At 45.6% G+C, this 17,410-nt stretch overlaps 1 protein-coding gene across 3 annotated transcripts in view; it reads right to left on the bottom strand.

Moving 5' to 3' along the window:
• LOC106610255 (coronin-2B) overlaps positions 1-17,410 on the bottom strand; it is a 50,873-nt gene that overhangs the window by 7,777 nt on the left and 25,686 nt on the right. For all 3 annotated transcript variants that reach the window (XM_045722830.1, XM_045722832.1, XM_045722831.1), the window contains exons 2-8: positions 11,884-12,084; positions 9,511-9,627; positions 8,868-9,017; positions 4,840-5,019; positions 4,084-4,200; positions 2,590-2,694; positions 472-568 (exon numbers count right to left, since the gene is read on the bottom strand). In XM_045722830.1, the coding sequence (XP_045578786.1) occupies positions 472-568; positions 2,590-2,694; positions 4,084-4,200; positions 4,840-5,019; positions 8,868-9,017; positions 9,511-9,627; positions 11,884-12,084 (967 nt within the window). The remainder of the gene's footprint in view (positions 1-471; positions 569-2,589; positions 2,695-4,083; positions 4,201-4,839; positions 5,020-8,867; positions 9,018-9,510; positions 9,628-11,883; positions 12,085-17,410) is intronic.

Below are 17,410 nucleotides of genomic sequence, written 5' to 3'. Positions count from 1 at the left end.
ACAACGTGGCCGGTCTAGTCAGCATCAGACAAACACTCCCATCTCAATCACGCTTTCATTGTTTGATACTGTCCATGCCCGTTGAGTTTGTTGATTCTAAGTCTTGACAACAAGGGACTGCAACTTGACTTTGCGTCCTATTGAAGCACTTCAACGGTGAGTAAGTTGTTCAACTCCAGAGACAGAGGATAAGAGCATTCTCTAAATGAATCAAATGTAAAATGTAACTAGTGCCTCTGTTCCACCACTATGACCCCTAGTGCTTCTGTTGTTACTGCTGATGGTAGTATTATTCATGTCGTAAGTCATTGTCATCATAACACATGACTGAAAGCCTTGTAATCACCTTTTCGGCTAGTCAAATCAACTGGGTTATTTGCACATCTGGTTTGGTTGCAGGTGCACACAGGTGTGTGTGTGTGTGTGTGTGTGTGTGTGTGTGTGTGTGTGTGTGTGTGTGTGTGTGCTTACCCATTCCTTTCTGAGGAGTGTGCGAGTGGTACTCTGTGAGGAAGTGCATGTAGGGCTTCTCTGAGCTGATCTCATAGTACCGGATATTACCATCCCCCTGAGAGAGACAGAGAGAGATGGAGAGAGAGACATAGAGAGAAAGAGATGGGGAGAGAGAGAGGGAGATGGAGGGAGGTAGAGAGATGGAGAGAGAGACATAGAGAGAAAGAGATGGGGAGAGAGAGGGAGATGGAGGGAGGTAGAGAGATGGAGAGAGAGACATAGAGAGAAAGAGATGGGGAGAGAGAGAGGGAGATGGAGGGAGGTAGAGAGATGGAGAGAGACATAGAGAGAAAGAGATGGGGAGAGAGAGAGGGAGATGGAGGGAGGTAGAGAGATGGAGAGAGAGACAGAGAGAGAAAGAGATGGGGAGAGAGAGAGAGATGGAGGGAGGTAGAGAGATGGAGAGAGAGACATAGAGAGAAAGAGATGGGGAGAGAGAGGGAGATGGAGGGAGGTAGAGAGATGGAGAGAGAGACATAGAGAGAAAGAGATGGGGAGAGAAAGAGGGAGATGGAGGGAGGTAGAGAGATGGAGAGAGAGACATAGAGAGAAAGAGATGGGGAGAGAGAGAGGGAGATGGAGGGAGGTAGAGAGATGGAGAGAGAGACATAGAGAGAAAGAGATGGGGAGAGAGAGGGAGATGGAGGGAGGTAGAGAGATGGAGAGAGAGACATAGAGAGAAAGAGATGGGGAGAGAGAGGGAGATGGAGGGAGGTAGAGAGATGGAGAGAGAGACATAGAGAGAAAGAGATGGGGAGAGAGACATAGAGAGAAAGAGATGGGGAGAGAGAGAGGGAGATGGAGGGAGGTAGAGAGATGGAGAGAGAGACATAGAGAGAAAGAGATGGGGAGAGAGAATGATGGAGGGAGGTAGAGAGATGGAGAGAGAGACATAGAGAGAAAGAGATGGGGAGAGAGAGAGAGATGGAGGGAGGTAGAGAGATGGAGAGAGAGACATAGAGAGAAAGAGATGGGGCGAGAGAGAGAGGGAGATGGAGAGAGAGACATAGAGAGAAAGAGATGGGGAGAGAGAGAGAGATGGAGGGAGGTAGAGAGATGGAGAGAGAGACATAGAGAGAAAGAGATGGGGAGAGAGAGAGAGGGAGATGGAGAGAGAGAGGGAGGTAGAGAGAGACAGAGAGGGAGGTAGAGAGAGACAGAGAGAGATGGAGAGAGAGACATAGAGAGAAAGAGATGGGGAGAGAGAGAGAGAGATGGAGGGAGGTAGAGAGATGGAGAGAGAGACAGAGAGAAAGAGATGGGGAGCGAGAGAGGGAGATGGAGAGAGAGAGGGAGGTAGAGAGAGACAGAGAGGGAGGTAGAGAGAGACAGAGAGAGATGGAGAGAGAGACATAGAGAGAAAGAGATGGGGAGAGAGAGAGAGATGGAGGGAGGTAGAGAGATGGAGAGAGAGACAGAGAGAAAGAGATGGGGAGAGAGAGAGGGAGATGGAAAGAGAGAGGGAGGTAGAGAGAGACAGAGAGGGAGGTAGAGAGAGACAGAGAGAGATGGAGAGAGAGACATAGAGAGAAAGAGATGGGGAGAGAGAGAGAGATGGAAAGAGAGAGGGAGGGAGGTAGAGAGAAACAGAGAGAGATGGAGAGAGACAGAGAGAAAGAGATGGGGAGAGAGAGAGAGAGAGAGATGGAGGGAGGTAGAGAGATGGAGAGAGAGACAGAGAGAAAGAGATGGGGAGAGAGAGAGAGATGGAAAGAGAGAGGGAGGGAGGTAGAGAGAGACAGAGAGAGATGGAGAGAGACATAGAGAGAAAGAGATGGGGAGAGAGAGAGAGAGAGAAAGAGATGGAGGGAGGTAGAGAGATGGAGAGAGAGACAGAGAAAGAGATGGGGAGAGAGAGAGGGAGATGGAGAGAGAGAGGGAGGTAGAGAGAGACAGAGAGGGAGGTAGAGAGAGAGAAACACCAGTCAAACATGTAGGCAACCTCAAATACATTAAATAAATGTGTGTGCTCTTGTTCTTCAAGAGTCAACCATTTAAATGTAGTAGAATTCATTCATTCAGAAGACCTTGATGGGAATGTGTTGTGTCTCGACCAGCCATGTACCAGAGACCCACCTTCCCTGCTATGTAGAGCATGTGTGTGTCTGGGTCGTAGAAAGGAAAGAGCACCCCAGACGAACCATCAAGGTCCTCCAGTAACAAAGGCACATCTAGGTCCTCCTGTAGACAGACAGACACACGCACGCACGCACGCACGCACGCACGCACGCACGCACGCACGCACACACACACACACACACACACACACGATTACTTAATCAACTAAACTTGTTAAAACTCAAGGCAAGAACACCTTATTACTTCAATAAGAATGGAGGTTTCATTGAAGTGGAGGCAACATGAACATGTCTCCCAGCACAGAATGATAAAGATTGACTGTTTAAAACCCACTAATCTGTGTTGCAGTCATAATCTCCCCGCCCACTCAGAACCACACCATTGGTTGTTTTCAAATAAAATACTGGTTGTTGTGCAACAAACACACACAGGGAGGAATCAGATGATAAATGACATAACCAAAACAGATACTATTTGTGTTTGGGGATTTTGCATGAAAGGGTCCCGCAGGATTTCTATTGTGAGATACACCCATTTGGCACCAGAGGGAGCCGTTCTTTGATCACAATAAGATGAAGTCACAACTAATTGACACTGATCTAAGGTCAGTTTTGAATTTGCCCCCCTGAATTGGGGAAGTAAGCTGTTCCTAGCCCAGTTCCTCAGGGTCAGCCTCTACCAAAGTAAGATGAAGTTGCTCCTACACACTGCTCTAAGGTCAGTTTTACATATCCTTAATGGTTGATATCAGCGATTGTGGGTGAGACAGCTACTCCTAACAGTGTGGTTGTGTACCTGGTCCCAGAGAGCCATCTGTCATCATGTAAACTGATCCCAGATCTGTGCCTAAGGGCAGCCTCTATCAGTAGTGTGGTTGTGTACCTGGTCCCAGAGGGCCATCTGTCAACATGTAAACTGACCCCAGATCTGTGCCTAAGGGCAGCCTCTATCAGTAGTGTGGTTGTGTACCTGGTCCCAGAGAGCCATCTGTCAACATGTAAACTGACCCCAGATCTGTGCCTAAGGGCAGCCTCTATCAGTAGTGTGGTTGTGTACCTGGTCCCAGAGGGCCATCTGTCAACATGTAAACTGACCCCAGATCTGTGCCTAAGGGCAGCCTCTATCAGTAGTGTGGTTGTGTACCTGGTCCCAGAGAGCCATCTGTCAACATGTAAACTGACCCCAGATCTGTGCCTAAGGGCAGCCTCTATCAGTAGTGTGGTTGTGTACCTGGTCCCAGAGGGCCATCTGTCAACATGTAAACTGACCCCAGATCTGTGCCTAAGGGCAGCCTCTATCAGTAGTGTGGTTGTGTACCTGGTCCCAGAGAGCCATCTGTCAACATGTAAACTGACCCCAGATCTGTGCCTAAGGGCAGCCTCTATCAGTAGTGTGGTTGTGTACCTGGTCCCAGAGAGCCATCTGTCAACATGTAAACTGACCCCAGATCTGTGCCTAAGGGCAGCCTCTATCAGTAGTGTGGTTGTGTACCTGGTCCCAGAGAGCCATCTGTCTGTGGTTCCAGCGGGAGCTGCCGGTGGACAGCAGCATCTTGAGGTTCCCCAGGAACAGCACCTTGCTGGCTTTGTGGTTCTTACAGTTGGCCTCCTGAAAAAAACACAGCAGGAAACAAACAAAAAACTAAAAAGGTCTATGAGAAGAGGTTTATTTCGAAATGTTTTATTGAGTCTATATTTAACCAGATTGGTCAGAGATGAAATGATAATTTGAAGCAATGCCCTGGTCAGGAAGACACATGGGTGGATAGACAACCCTACAGAGTTGTTTTAACTAATGTATTCACATTACATCACAGTATGTGAGATGTTATGGGTATCATGCTCCTGGGGTTTCAGTACTTTCAGAAGTAAACAGTCTATTGGCGTCTGTATAAATATTTTAAACGTCAGCACATCGTGTCTGCACAAATAGGTCCTTGCAATATCACTGTGTCACTATCTGCACATTGCCACGTCAGCTGGTTTGAGGGGCGGAGGGGAGAGTGAGAACAGAGAGAACATGAGTCATGGGGTGGCTGGGTGGGGAGGTGTCAGTTTTGTCTGTGTGGTGCTGGAGGGGCGCGGAGGGGCACAGGACAAGGAGAGAAGGAGAATCCTAAGTACCATGTTGATATAAATAGTAATTCAATCACTGTCACCGAGGACAATGGCATTATGACAAAAAAATGGAATACTTGCATACAACTACAGACAAACACACAAACCCAGCAGCCCCACCCGTACAGACCTGTAGCAGGTTCCCAGTGCGTGGCTCTAGAACTCTGATCTTCTTGTCCTTGCAGGACGTGGCCAGCCTGCTGCCATCTGTATTGAAGGACATGGAGAGCACCACGTCAGTGTGGTGGCTGATGGTCCGCACCGGGTTCTTTATCACCGCCTCAGGGCTGTCCAGGTTCCAGATCATCACCTGGGGAAGGACACACACACGTTATGAAATCAGATACTGAAAGTACAAACAGATTGACAAAGGATTTTCAATTCTGTAACTCGACAGGCGAGCAGGGTGTGTGTGTGAGGTCCCGGGTGGCGCAGCGGTCTAAGGCACTGCATCTCAGTGCTTGAGGCGTCACTACAGACCCTGGTTCGATTCCAGGTTGTATCACAACCGGCCGTGATTGGGAGTCCCATAGGGCGACGCACAATTGGACCGGGGTAGGCCGCCTTTGAAAATAAGAATTTGTTCTTAACTGACTTGCCTAGTTAAATAAAGGTCAAATGTGTGTGTTTTAATATGTTTCCACCTAGGGCTGTGGTGGTCATAAAATTTTGTCAGCCGGTGATTGTGAAGCAAATAACTGCCGGTGTCACGGTAATTGACCACTGATAGAGACCTTTGGAACATCTACATTTTATAAAGTCTAATAAATCCATGTAATATAGCCTACACCATCACAATAAATCCATTATTTATTTTAGACAGATCTAAAGAAATATGATATGAAGAAAATGTTGTCTATTTCAGAAGAACAGAATAGCATACTCTGAGTTTTCCTTATGTTAGCCCCTGATCTGGCTATGCCAAATAGCTGTGGGCTACACTAATTCACTTAGCAGACAACATTTGCTTCGAATACGGTGGCATTATTTTATAGTATGAAGAATACAATTGAACATAGCTGAATAAAACAAAAAGGATATTTTCTCCATGCGATTTGAGGGAGTGCGCGCATGCGGCTATTCTGTGATGAGCGGTTAACAAAGAAACAGGTACTCCTACATGCTTAATTTAGAGTTATTTATGTCATATGTGATACAAAGGTTGGGATATATGTTTAGATTTTCAAAACATTCTAAGGCTGCATGATGCGACTAACGATGATTTGAAAAAAGTCACATTAAAGGCATGAGCTCTGCTTTGTTTTTTGCGCAGGCTGTACATACTTCATCAGTCTCTCATTCACAATTTGACAAGCACTTGATAATGCCTCGAATTTTCCGGCTGCATCCCGTTTGTGTGGCCGTAATGCCCCCTAAAAAAATCCATGCCTTTTACCGCCAGTGGCCTTTGTGCACTTGGGCTGAATATAATAATTATAATTCCCTCCTCCCAGCTGCGTGCCGAAGCACCTCTCACTCACATGGCTCTCCGTCACGTGATTGGGTCTTTCTCACAGGCTACAAGTGAAGACTGATACATCTTGGACGCAACTGCGTGTGCTACTATCCAATTCCAAGGTGCATATTGAAGATATTGGGAGATCTGTCCAAATTTACTTTTTGTCAGCCAACACGATGAGTAGGCCTAAAGATCAGCAAAAGCACTAGCCTATTTCAATCTACTATCCCCCATAGTACACAAGTTGACCTATTCTATTCTGTGCGAGATATAAATATTCTAAACATAGTCTGGGACAGTTGTAGGATGCGATAGATCCCAAATTAATACAACCACTAGCATCAAAAAAACTGTTCTAAGCAATGAGCCTGATGCAATAGATGATAACGTTTATCTTAAAAGGTTGATAAACTATTAAACTATTTCTTCACATTATAAGCACAGAAACGCACACATGGCAGTAGGCTGTAAGCGCAAATGTTCCATGAGCAGGAAAACGCCATTCTCAAAAGTGACCACAAATGCAATTATGCACGTAATGCTTTTATTATAAAGGTGCATTTTTATGGTGAAAAGTGGATTAATGAGCTTCATTTGCATTGATGTCTGAGTGATTAGAGGAACAATAGAGTGCTGAGTACCAGGCAGTTAGCAAGTTTGGTAGGCTACTAATGACCATCAGCAGCATCAGAGCTTGGAGAAGCCTAATTACCATGACTAAACGGTCACATGGAATTTGACAGCCGTCATGACTCGTGATCGCCGGTGTGGCGGTAAAACGGTCACCGTAACAGCCCTATTTCCACCACATTTTACTTGCATTCTTATACTGTAAATTCCTACATGGGCATCTAATATTCAAGTACTGAGGAGCTCAACAGATTGCCAAGGCATCTTTAAAGGTCAACAAAGAGCAATGTTCATGTGTGGCAGATAGACAGTGATCGATTTGGGCTCTGGTCCAAGGCACTGCATCTCAGTTCTAAAGGCGTCACTACAGACTCTGGTTCGATTCCAGGCTGTATCATAACCAGGTGTGATAGGGAGTCCCATAGGGCGGCGCACAATTGGCCAAGCGTCGTTAGGGTTTGGCCGGGGTAGGCCGCCATTGTAAATAAGAATTTGTTCTTAACTGACTTGCCAAGTTAAATAAAGCTTAAATAAAATAAAAATCGTGATGCTTACTGTTGCACTTTGCCAAGCAGATTAAGCTGCAGTAGAATGTGGTGACCCGTTTGGCTGCATTTCAACATTGATAGATTATTCCTGCCAACGATATTTCCTGGTTAGCTCTCACTATTCTGTATATGTGGGATATATTACATTGAGTGTGTCTGAGTATCTGTATGCAAGTGTGTGGGAGCAGGAGTAGCTGTGAGAGTATATGGGTCTGAGTGTGTGTGTGTGTGTGTGACTTTTTCACATTTTGTTGAGTTACAATGATTCAAATGGATTTGTCATTTTTTGTCAACGATCTACACAAAATACTTGAATGTCAAAGTGGAAGAAAAATTCTAACATTTTATGTTATTAATGGAAAATAAAACACTAATATATTTTGATTAGATAAGTATTCAACCCCCTGAATCACCTTTGGCAGCTATTACAGCTGTGAGCCTTTCTGGGTAAGTCTCTAAGAGCTTTGCACACCTGGATCGTACAATATTTCCCTATTATACTTTTTAAAATTCTTCAAGCTCTGTCAAGTTGGTTGTTAATCATTGCTAGACAGCCATTTTCAAGTCTTGCCATAGATTTTCAAGCCCATTGAAGTCAAAACTGTAACTAGGCCACTCAAGAACATTCAATGTTGTCTTTGTAAACTCCAGTGTATAGTTGGCCTTGCGTTTAGGTTATTGACCTGCTGAAAGGTGTATTTGTCTCTCAGTGGCAGTTGGAAGGCAGACTGAATCAGGTTTTCCTCTTGAACTTTGCCTGTGCTTAGCTCTATCCCTTTTCTTTTTATCAAAACAAATTCCCTTTCCGATGACAAGCATACCCACAACATGCAGCCACCACTATGCTTGAAAGTATGAAGAGTGGTACTCAGTAATGTGCTGTGTTGGATTTTCTCCAAACATAATGCTTTGAATTCAGGACAAAAAGTACATTTCTTTGCCACATTTTTTGCAATATTACTTTAGTGCCTTATTGCAAACAGGATGCATGTTTTGGAATATTTGTTATTCTGTACAGGCTTCCTTCTTTTCACTCTGTCATTTAGGTTAGTGTTATGGAGTAACTACAATGTTGATCCATCCTCAGTTTTCTCCTATCACAGCCATTTAACTGGTTGAAATCTCTAAGCGGTTTCCTTCCTCTCCGTCAACTGAGTTAGGAAGGACACCTGTATCTTTGTAGTGACTGGGTGTATTGATACACCATCCAAAGTACCAATCTACCAATAGGTGCCATTTTTTGCGAAGGCATTGAAAAACCTTCCTGGTTTTTGAATACTTATTGAGTCAAGACATTTCAGCATTTCATTTTTTATTAATTTGTAAAAATGTCTAAAAACACAATTCCACTTTGACATTATGGGGTATTGTGTGTAGATCAGTGACACAAAATCTCCATTGAATCCATTTTAAATTCAGGCTGTAACACAACAAAATGTGAAAAAAGTCAAGAGGTGTGAATACTTTCTGAAGGCACTGTATACATGAGCTTGTGTATCTGAGGGTTAGTGTGTGTGTTACCTGGTAGTCATAGCCAGTGCTGAAGAGCACATTGTTGGCAGTAGGGTGCCACTCGATGAGGCCCACCCTGCGGCTGTGACCCTGCAACTCCTTCCACGGCACCGTCAGGTTCTTCAGCACACCATGGGGAGGGATGTCCCACACCTTCACCTGTTAGAGCAACACACACACACACACACACACACACACACACACACACACACACACACACACACACACACACACACACACACACACACACACACACACACACACACACACACACGCACACACACAGAAATACACATAGACACAGATACACATGCACACACAAGGACACACATAAAAAGTTACATACACACAATTCAAAGCTAACCATTGGCTAGAACCAACTCACATAGCCAAACTGAAAGGTGAGGAATTGGAGACTGACCAGAGGCTAATTCATAACACACCAAGAAGAGTTGTAACTCTCAAACATGTTACAGGTGGTAGTACAGGTCAGGACTCCAGACAGCTATTACCTAGGCCCTCCAGTTATCTTTGACTGTTTAATAGATGTTGCTCTAACCCCAGTTGGCTACTTAGTCAGTGGTATGAAATGAATGGAAAAGTGATTTTATGTGTGTGTGTGTGTGTGTGTGTGTGTGTGTACACTACTGACCGTGGAGTCCTCTGAGCAGGATGCTATACAGAAGTCGTTGAAGGGGTTCCATTTGATGTCCAGTACGTTACCTCTGTGGCCTGACACTTTGGGGTGAAGGGGGTCCACCTTCCCTGTCTGAAAAACGCAGACAGACAGACAGACAGACAGACAGACAGACAGACAGACAGACAGACAGACAGACAGACAGACAGACAGACAGACAGACAGACAGACAGACAGACAGACAGACAGACAGACAGACAGACAGACAGGGGGCAATAGAGCATTACATCAGGCCTCACACTCCTGCCCTGAAATCAGTGTGTGTTTGCAAGATTCCTAGGAGCCATGGGGTCAGGAGAAGGTGGAGCTAGAGTCTGAGGTTTGATATTATTCATCATTACATCAGGTAGAAATGTGTAGGCTGGATACAGACTATACATCAAAAGATAAGGACTAATATTGAAGGTAAACAGGGGAAATCGCAAGATAAAATGTATATTCATTACTCGAAGAAACCGATCAACAAATATCCAGTATTCAAAGTCAGGGAGAGAATCTGCCCAGGTAAACATGATGTAATCGGCATGCCAGCCATGAAAGAACCAAGTCTGACTCCTCTTTACAAGTCAGGACAGGCAGCCTACCTCAGCATACTGAATGACAACCTCACTACAGAGCTAACCAGCAAGTCTCTGCAAGGCGGCATAGCAAGCCCTTCACCTGCCTGAAGACAATTGAGCAATAGGCAATGACAGTAAGGAATAGTTCACGAATAATTAACTTCAATACCCTCGCTGGCTAACATGATGGCAAAGGTGGTACATAAAGAAATGATTTAAGAAAGAGTGTAAAAACAGTTTTAAAAGCCAACCTTATTGATATGTTTTATTCTTTAGATGTCTGTCAACTCAGGAACTTCCTGAATAGATCTAGACATGATGTATCAAGATCAGCAACTTATGACAGAGGTGAGCATGTTGAGCAATGCTGGGGCGTGTTCACTATTCACCATTGTTTTTAACACAACATGTCTCTATTACACAATCCTTTTGGTATCAATCTGATTTGCATCAGACAATTCAAGAAGTTTAAGAATGCAGTAATCCAGGCCTGTCTTAGTCAGACTTACAATAACTCAAGTCTTATTCAGGCTCCCCTCACTAATGAGTCTGAAAAGAACCACTCACAGGAGTGTTGTGACAGATGACTGACAACACACATACACACACACACACACTGCATGACATCATTGGTGTCCATGAGGAGCATGGTGTGTGTGTGTGTGTGTGTGTGTGTGTGTGTGTGTGTGTGTGTGTGTGTGTGTGTGTGTGTGTGTGTGTGTGTGTGTGTGTGTGTGTGTGTGTGTGTAGGCAAGGTGTGTTTGGGATAGGGGGGTGAGCCCTGAAACTAAATGAATGACTCAGTCTAAGAACATGCTATCAGAGAGAGAGATGGGTCATAGATGTATTAGATTATAGGGACCGGACGGTGTGTGTGTGTCGAGGTGGGGGGGGGACAACTCCTTGCGACGGGTGGAGGGGGACATAGGTGAGTTATGTCATTCCTGAGTCCCCATGTAACTCCTGTCGGAGCCAAGAAGAGGAGTATGATAAATTCAGAGAGAGACCCCTTCAAGAAGAAAGCGGGAAAAAAGAAGGGAAAAGACAGGAAAAAAGGAAGAGGGAAATGAGGGAGCGGTGGATCGAGAGCCTTTCTGATGAATCACTGCAAGGTCCTTGATAAATGAAAGCCTGTAAATTCAGCTGATGTTCAGGTGAAGAGGTCTGGAGGTGCTATAGCCGTACAGGGAGTTGAAAGAGAAAGCCAAGTTCAGTGGAGAGATCAACGCAATGCCTCCACTGATAAGAGGCTATACATAATAAGGACATCTTTATATACATCATTTACGAGTCAGATTGATTATTGGTATCTAGACAGCAAAGGGAAGGAGGGAGAAAGAGTTTGTGGAGGGGTAACAAAATAAAGATGACAGGCGTTTTAGGAGGGAAAGTTATGGGTGAGACAGTTTAACTTTCCCTGCATTTTCTTTCTGTCTTTTTTCCCCGGTCTTTGGCTCGGGCGCTGTTTGAAGTGAATCCCCCCCCAAAACATCAGCCTTAGCAACAGACTACAGAGGGCTTGGAGGGATACCTCAAAATGAAAAGTCAAAGCTAAAACCAGTAATATAACGCAGCAGGGCATCTCATACAATATGTCCAGAATCCCTCAAATACTCACTAATTCACCAACAATGACATCACCATGTAGGTAGACGTTAGGGTCATACATTCTGATCCCAGACCTGTGGTTATGAAAAACTTCTACCTCGATAGAGAGAGAGATTTCACATCTATTTCTAAAAAAAAGCAAAGGTGGGCGGAGACTCACGTGATGGACAGAGAGGACCAGGAAGGCTCCACCCCCGGCGCACTCTGTGATGACGGCAATGAAACGCGGGTTGACGGCGCAGAAGTGGTTGTCGTGGACGCTCCGCGTGATGGGCACGCCATCGTAGCAGTTCTCCTTGGTGGCGGCCTTACCGAACACGTGGCGGAACTTGGAGCTGCGATACTGAGGACGCCATGTCATCTAGGATGGAGAGAGCAAGAGAATATATAGAATCCTGTTTTTTGGATCAACATCATACATTACTACACAAACACATTAGGCAGAGCGGGAGACAAGGCAGAGGAGGGGAGAAGTAGGGAGAGAGAGATGGAGGAGGGGAGAAGGAGGGAGAGGGAGGAGAGGAGGAGAGAGAGGAAGAAGGGTCAATGAAGGAGAATTGCCTGTTCATCAAAGTTAATTTAATGGTGCCTTTAACAAAGTTGTTGACTGTTGGCCACGCGTACAACAAAACACAGATGCAGAACTAGATATATGCCTTAAAGAGACAGCACTTCAGCCCAATCTTACCGGAGTGTGAGAGATCCATCTATGTCAACCAGACTTTTAAAAAAAACATCTCCGAAAAGCAGGCCACCACATAACAGTTATTACAATCAAAATGGCAAGCTGCCCACTTCAATTGACATTCTGCACAGTGACAGGATAGATGGACCTATTGTAAAGCTGCACCCTAACACTGTCAACCACCACGGGGGATTGGAACCGTTTAGTAAAGTGAAGAGCAAGATAATCACTATTAGACCTCCCCCCAAACCGTAAGCCTCATAATAGTCCATCCGCCTCTCTTCAGCCTGCACTACAGGATCCTATCCATTAGGGAAAACGTTTTAAAACGTTTTTCAACGGGAAGCTAAAAAGAGTGTTTCTTGATGGACCAGGAAGTCCCTCCCTGTTTCAGTCTGTTTTAGTGCCTGTTAAAGCCAACCCGGCACTCCAGCTAGTGGATAAGTCATCTGTGTGAATGCTAGGCTAAGTGCCTGTGTGGAAGAACATCTGGGACCCAGCCTGGCTAGCCAATATGTCTGTCTGCCTGCATGTCTATTACTGCTGCATGGTCATTATTTATGAATTAGAGGAGAGGCTGGTGGACCTGAGGTTACAGTACAGTAACAGTACAGGACCAAAACAGTGAGCAGATGAAGTTGCCCCTATAGACGCTGATCATAGGTCAGTGTTTCCCTCAAATGGTCAAGGTATGATGAGAGTAAACCGTCGCTGGTTCGAAACCCGTGCTGACTAGGTGAGAAATCTGCCGGCGTGGCCGTGAGCAAGGCACTTAACCCTAATTGCTCTGGATAAGAGCATCTGCTAAATTACTAAAATGTAAATAGGAGTAGTATGTAGTGGCTCCTCAAACACTGGTCTGAGGTCAGTTTAGCATTTTTAGGTTTGCTGGGGGTAAACTGATCCTAGATCTGTGCCTAAAGGCAACCGCTATCTGGAGCCCAAAGGATATGGGCTGTTGTGTCACCTGGAAATGACCTATGGCTTCATGACATCATCCCTCTCTGTGTTTGGATGGAAGTGAGTTTTTTCTGGCGATGCAGATGGTGTCAGTAAAAATATATAAGGCAACGAGGAAAACAGAGTGACGTCATTGTGGGGGGGGAAGAGGTAAAAATAACACACTGGGAGCCAGGCAGGCCAGTGGTTGGTTGGTGCGGGTGTGGCTTTAGTGGTGGTGGTTGGTTGGCCTCAACAGAAGCAGAGAAGGGGAGAGAGAGAGTGGTAAAAGAGAGAGAGATGGGCAAGAGAGGGAAAGAAGGTGAGAGAAAAAGAAAGAAAGAAAGAAAGAAAGAAAGAAAGAAAGAAAGAAGGGAAAGAGAGGGGGAGAGAGAAAGAGAGGGGGGAAAGTGAGAGGGAAAGGAGAGAGAAGTAGGAACAGAAAGAGAGAGGACACTCCGAGAGATAGAGAAAAAGAAAGAGAGAAACAGGGATTAAGATTTCCCATCCTTCAGCTCATCTCAGTCTGTCTGTGTGGCTACTAGTGATTCACATTTGCTTTGTAAGATGTATATATAAAAGATAAGAAAATTTGCGTGGACCTATCGTCTTCTACCCCGGGGTGAGCGTTTAGAGCGCCGTGCGGTCACGCCCGAATGTTCTCTACCTGACGAGAGCTTCGTTAACCTTTTCAGGTGAGTGACTGAACCCAACCAGCCGTGGGACACAGATGGCTCTCACTGATAATGCCATATCCCTGCAGCTGCACCGCCAACAGCTAGCTGCCTAGATGAACTACACTAGTGGAAATAATGCATTGAGACTGCTGACAAATGTTTTTACCTCAAATGAACAAAAGCCAACACACAATCCCAAACAGTGAAATATCTCAATGCATGTCAAGACAGAAAGCAGGAATGTGTCTACCAGGTCCTATGTGTAGGCGTTCATATTTACTCCAACACAACGGTCCTATCAGACTGGGCCTATCTTCTCTCAGCTCTTGCTCTGGGCAACATCTGTGTCCTCAAAAGAAAGAGAAGGCAACAGCCAACAGCCAAGAGAGGAAGAGCTCTCTGCTACCCCTCAGGGGTGATAATGCCTGGTAGCAGTCAGAGACAGCAGCTCTCTACTACCCTCAGTAGGAGCCTGTGGTGGCTGATATGTCAGCCACTGCCTGTCAGTAGCAGTCAGAGAAAGCAGCTCTCTGCTACCCCTCAGTAGGAGCCTGTTGGGTGTAGCTGATAGTGTCAGCCTACTGCCTGTCAGTAGCAGTCAGAGACAGCAGCTCTCTACTACCCCTCAGTAGGAGCCTGTTGGGTGTAGCTGATAGTGTCAGCCTACTGCCTGTCAGTAGCAGTCAGAGACAGCAGCTCTCTACTACCCCTCAGTAGGAGCCTGTTGGGTGTAGCTGATAGTGTCAGCCTACTGCCTGTCAGTAGCAGTCAGAGACAGCAGCTCTCTACTACCCCTCAGTAGGAGCCTGTTGGGTGTAGCTGATAGTGTCAGCCTACTGCCTGTCAGTAGCAGTCAGAGACAGCAGCTCTCTACTACCCCTCAGTAGGAGCCTGTTGGGTGTAGCTGATAGTGTCAGCCTACTGCCTGTCAGTAGCAGTCAGAGACAGCAGCTCTCTACTACCCCTCAGTAGGAGCCTGTTGGGTGTAGCTGATAGTGTCAGCCTACTGCCTGTCAGTTTCGAGCCAATGAGAACAGGCTTGATGGGCCCTGTTGGAATGGATGATGGCACGTTGATCATTGGTTGGCTCTGGGTGGTGTTCATAAGTGCACGCAACGGAAGAAAACAGAGTAAAAACAGGGAGCTGGACTTATCCAATAAAATCACCAGTTTTTGTTTTCCGTTGCACAACGTTTCGCTACAGTATTCCCTTATGAACACGACCCAGCTCCAACAAGGCTCTCTCCATTGGTTCAGCCGTAGAGAGCCGAGTTGACATCGTTCTGCTCCGAGGCTCTCTATTTGAATGTGTGTCTTTCCTCGCTTCGAGTCATTAACCCAAATACATAGAACCTGATCATTATCTCTCAACCCTCTGCTTCTCTCCAAACCCACCTGCCTCTGTTCTTCTACAGAGGGAACACAATGACCTGAACAACTTCGCAGTGAGGGGCTTGAAAATGGCAATCTCAAAAGCTGCGTTTGAAATGGCAGCCTAAATGATTTATTTAACGAGGAAAAGCCCATTGAGACCCAGTCTCTTTTTCGAGGGAGACCTGGCCAAGAAGGCAGCAACAATCAATACGTAACAGAATTAAAACATACAACAATATAATTCAACATGATCCAGCCTAAAAAAAGCATTTAAACTCCTCTGTAACAGAGTCTACCATCAGAATGTGTAATTAATTCAGTGGCACTAACATATCTAGATGAAGCATGGGTTGTAAACTATTCCATGCCTCTGGTGCACAAGATGAGAAGGCAGTCTTGCCTAATAAGAGTGCTTTACTATATACAATATATAGGCCTGGACAAAAGTAGTGCACTATAAAGGGAATAGGGTGCCATTTCAGACACAGACAAAGTGTGACAAGCCTCCAAGAGGAGAAGAAAAAACCCACCCTTTTCCCATAAATCCAGCCTGTAGTCATAGACTTCAAATGCAGAGTTAAGTAGTGAGAGAAAGTGACAGTTCCATGTTGTGCTTTAACAGCAGGTAGGTACACAGCTTGGCTGCATGGTGGGGGCCGTCTGAACAAGGAAATGATGACGAGTACAGATGATTCTATTTTTAACCCTGTCATCTTGCTGATCAAAAGTCTTCCACTGCTCCAAAAATGTTAAATATGTCTGTATAGCACATTGTAAAGGCTGGATATCTCTTGCAGTATAACGGAGAGCAAGGTACATAAGATATAGAGCTAGCTCTATCAGTTGGACTGTAGAACATCTATTTTTGTCAACAGAGGGCTATAACCAATGACTCACAACTTCATATGGTAAAAGGATGCTGTAAAAACCACTGTGAAACGCATCACAAAGACAAATGTAGAAGACCAATCTCAAGTTGCATTTTTCACGTCTTTCATATTTCAGTGGCTTTCAACCATCTGTTCTTTAATCCTGTGAGAGCTGGGTGCGTTAGCGTCTCACCCCAGTCACCTTGGTGTGTTCAGGACTCTCCACAGCCCCATGAGCCCTGGTCAAAAGTAGTGCACTAAATAGGGAATGGGGTGATATTTGGGACGCATCTCTAGCTTTCCACAGGACAACATGTCAAAGTTCAGAGCCAGGACGAGGGCAAAGTTCACATGCATTGACACTAATCCGGACGCTTATAAGAAATCCTGCTATGCCCTCAGACAAACCATCAAACAGGCAAAGTGTCAATACAGGACAAATGTCTTTATTGCTAAATGTTATGCTCGCTTCAAGGCAAGCAACACTGAAGTATGCATGAGAGCACCAGCTGTTCCGGATGACTGTGTGATTACGCTTTCTATAGCCGATGTGAGCAAGACCTTTAAACAGGTCAAAATTCACAAGGCTGCGGGGCCAGACGGATTACCAGGGCGTGTACCCAGAGCATGCACGGACCAACTGGGAACTCCCTCACAGCCAAACTACAACTCCCTCAAACTACAACTCCCTCACAGCCAAACTACAACTCCCTCACAGCCAAACTACAACTCCCTCACAGCCAAACTACAACTCCCTCTGCCCCCTCACAACCAAACTACAACTTCCTCCACCACCCTCACAGCCAAACTACAACTCCCTCTGCCCCCTTCACAACCAAACTACAAATCTCTCACCTTTACTGCAACCTAATGTCTTGTCTTATGTTTATATGGTTTAGGAGAATATGTAACTATTAAACGATCTGTCCACTGATGCTTCCACTATGAGAGCCTGTGAGAGGGGGAGTAGTGGAGGTGGGGGTAAGGTGGGGGAAGAGGGCGAGTCGGGGTAGTTGAGGAGGGGGTAAGGTGAGTGAGGAAGGGGGAGACAGAGTGAGGGCTGTTGCCGGGTCGCCTGCCGTGTTTTGTAAGCGCTCAAAGGGAAACACGAGCCAGGGAATGTCCAGGTCTGTGTGTGTGTCT

The sequence above is a fragment of the Salmo salar genome, chromosome ssa08 (assembly GCF_905237065.1).
Source record: "Salmo salar chromosome ssa08, Ssal_v3.1, whole genome shotgun sequence".
Classification (NCBI taxonomy): Eukaryota; Metazoa; Chordata; class Actinopteri; order Salmoniformes; family Salmonidae; genus Salmo; species Salmo salar.
This window is presented reverse-complemented; position numbering and strand designations above follow the sequence as displayed.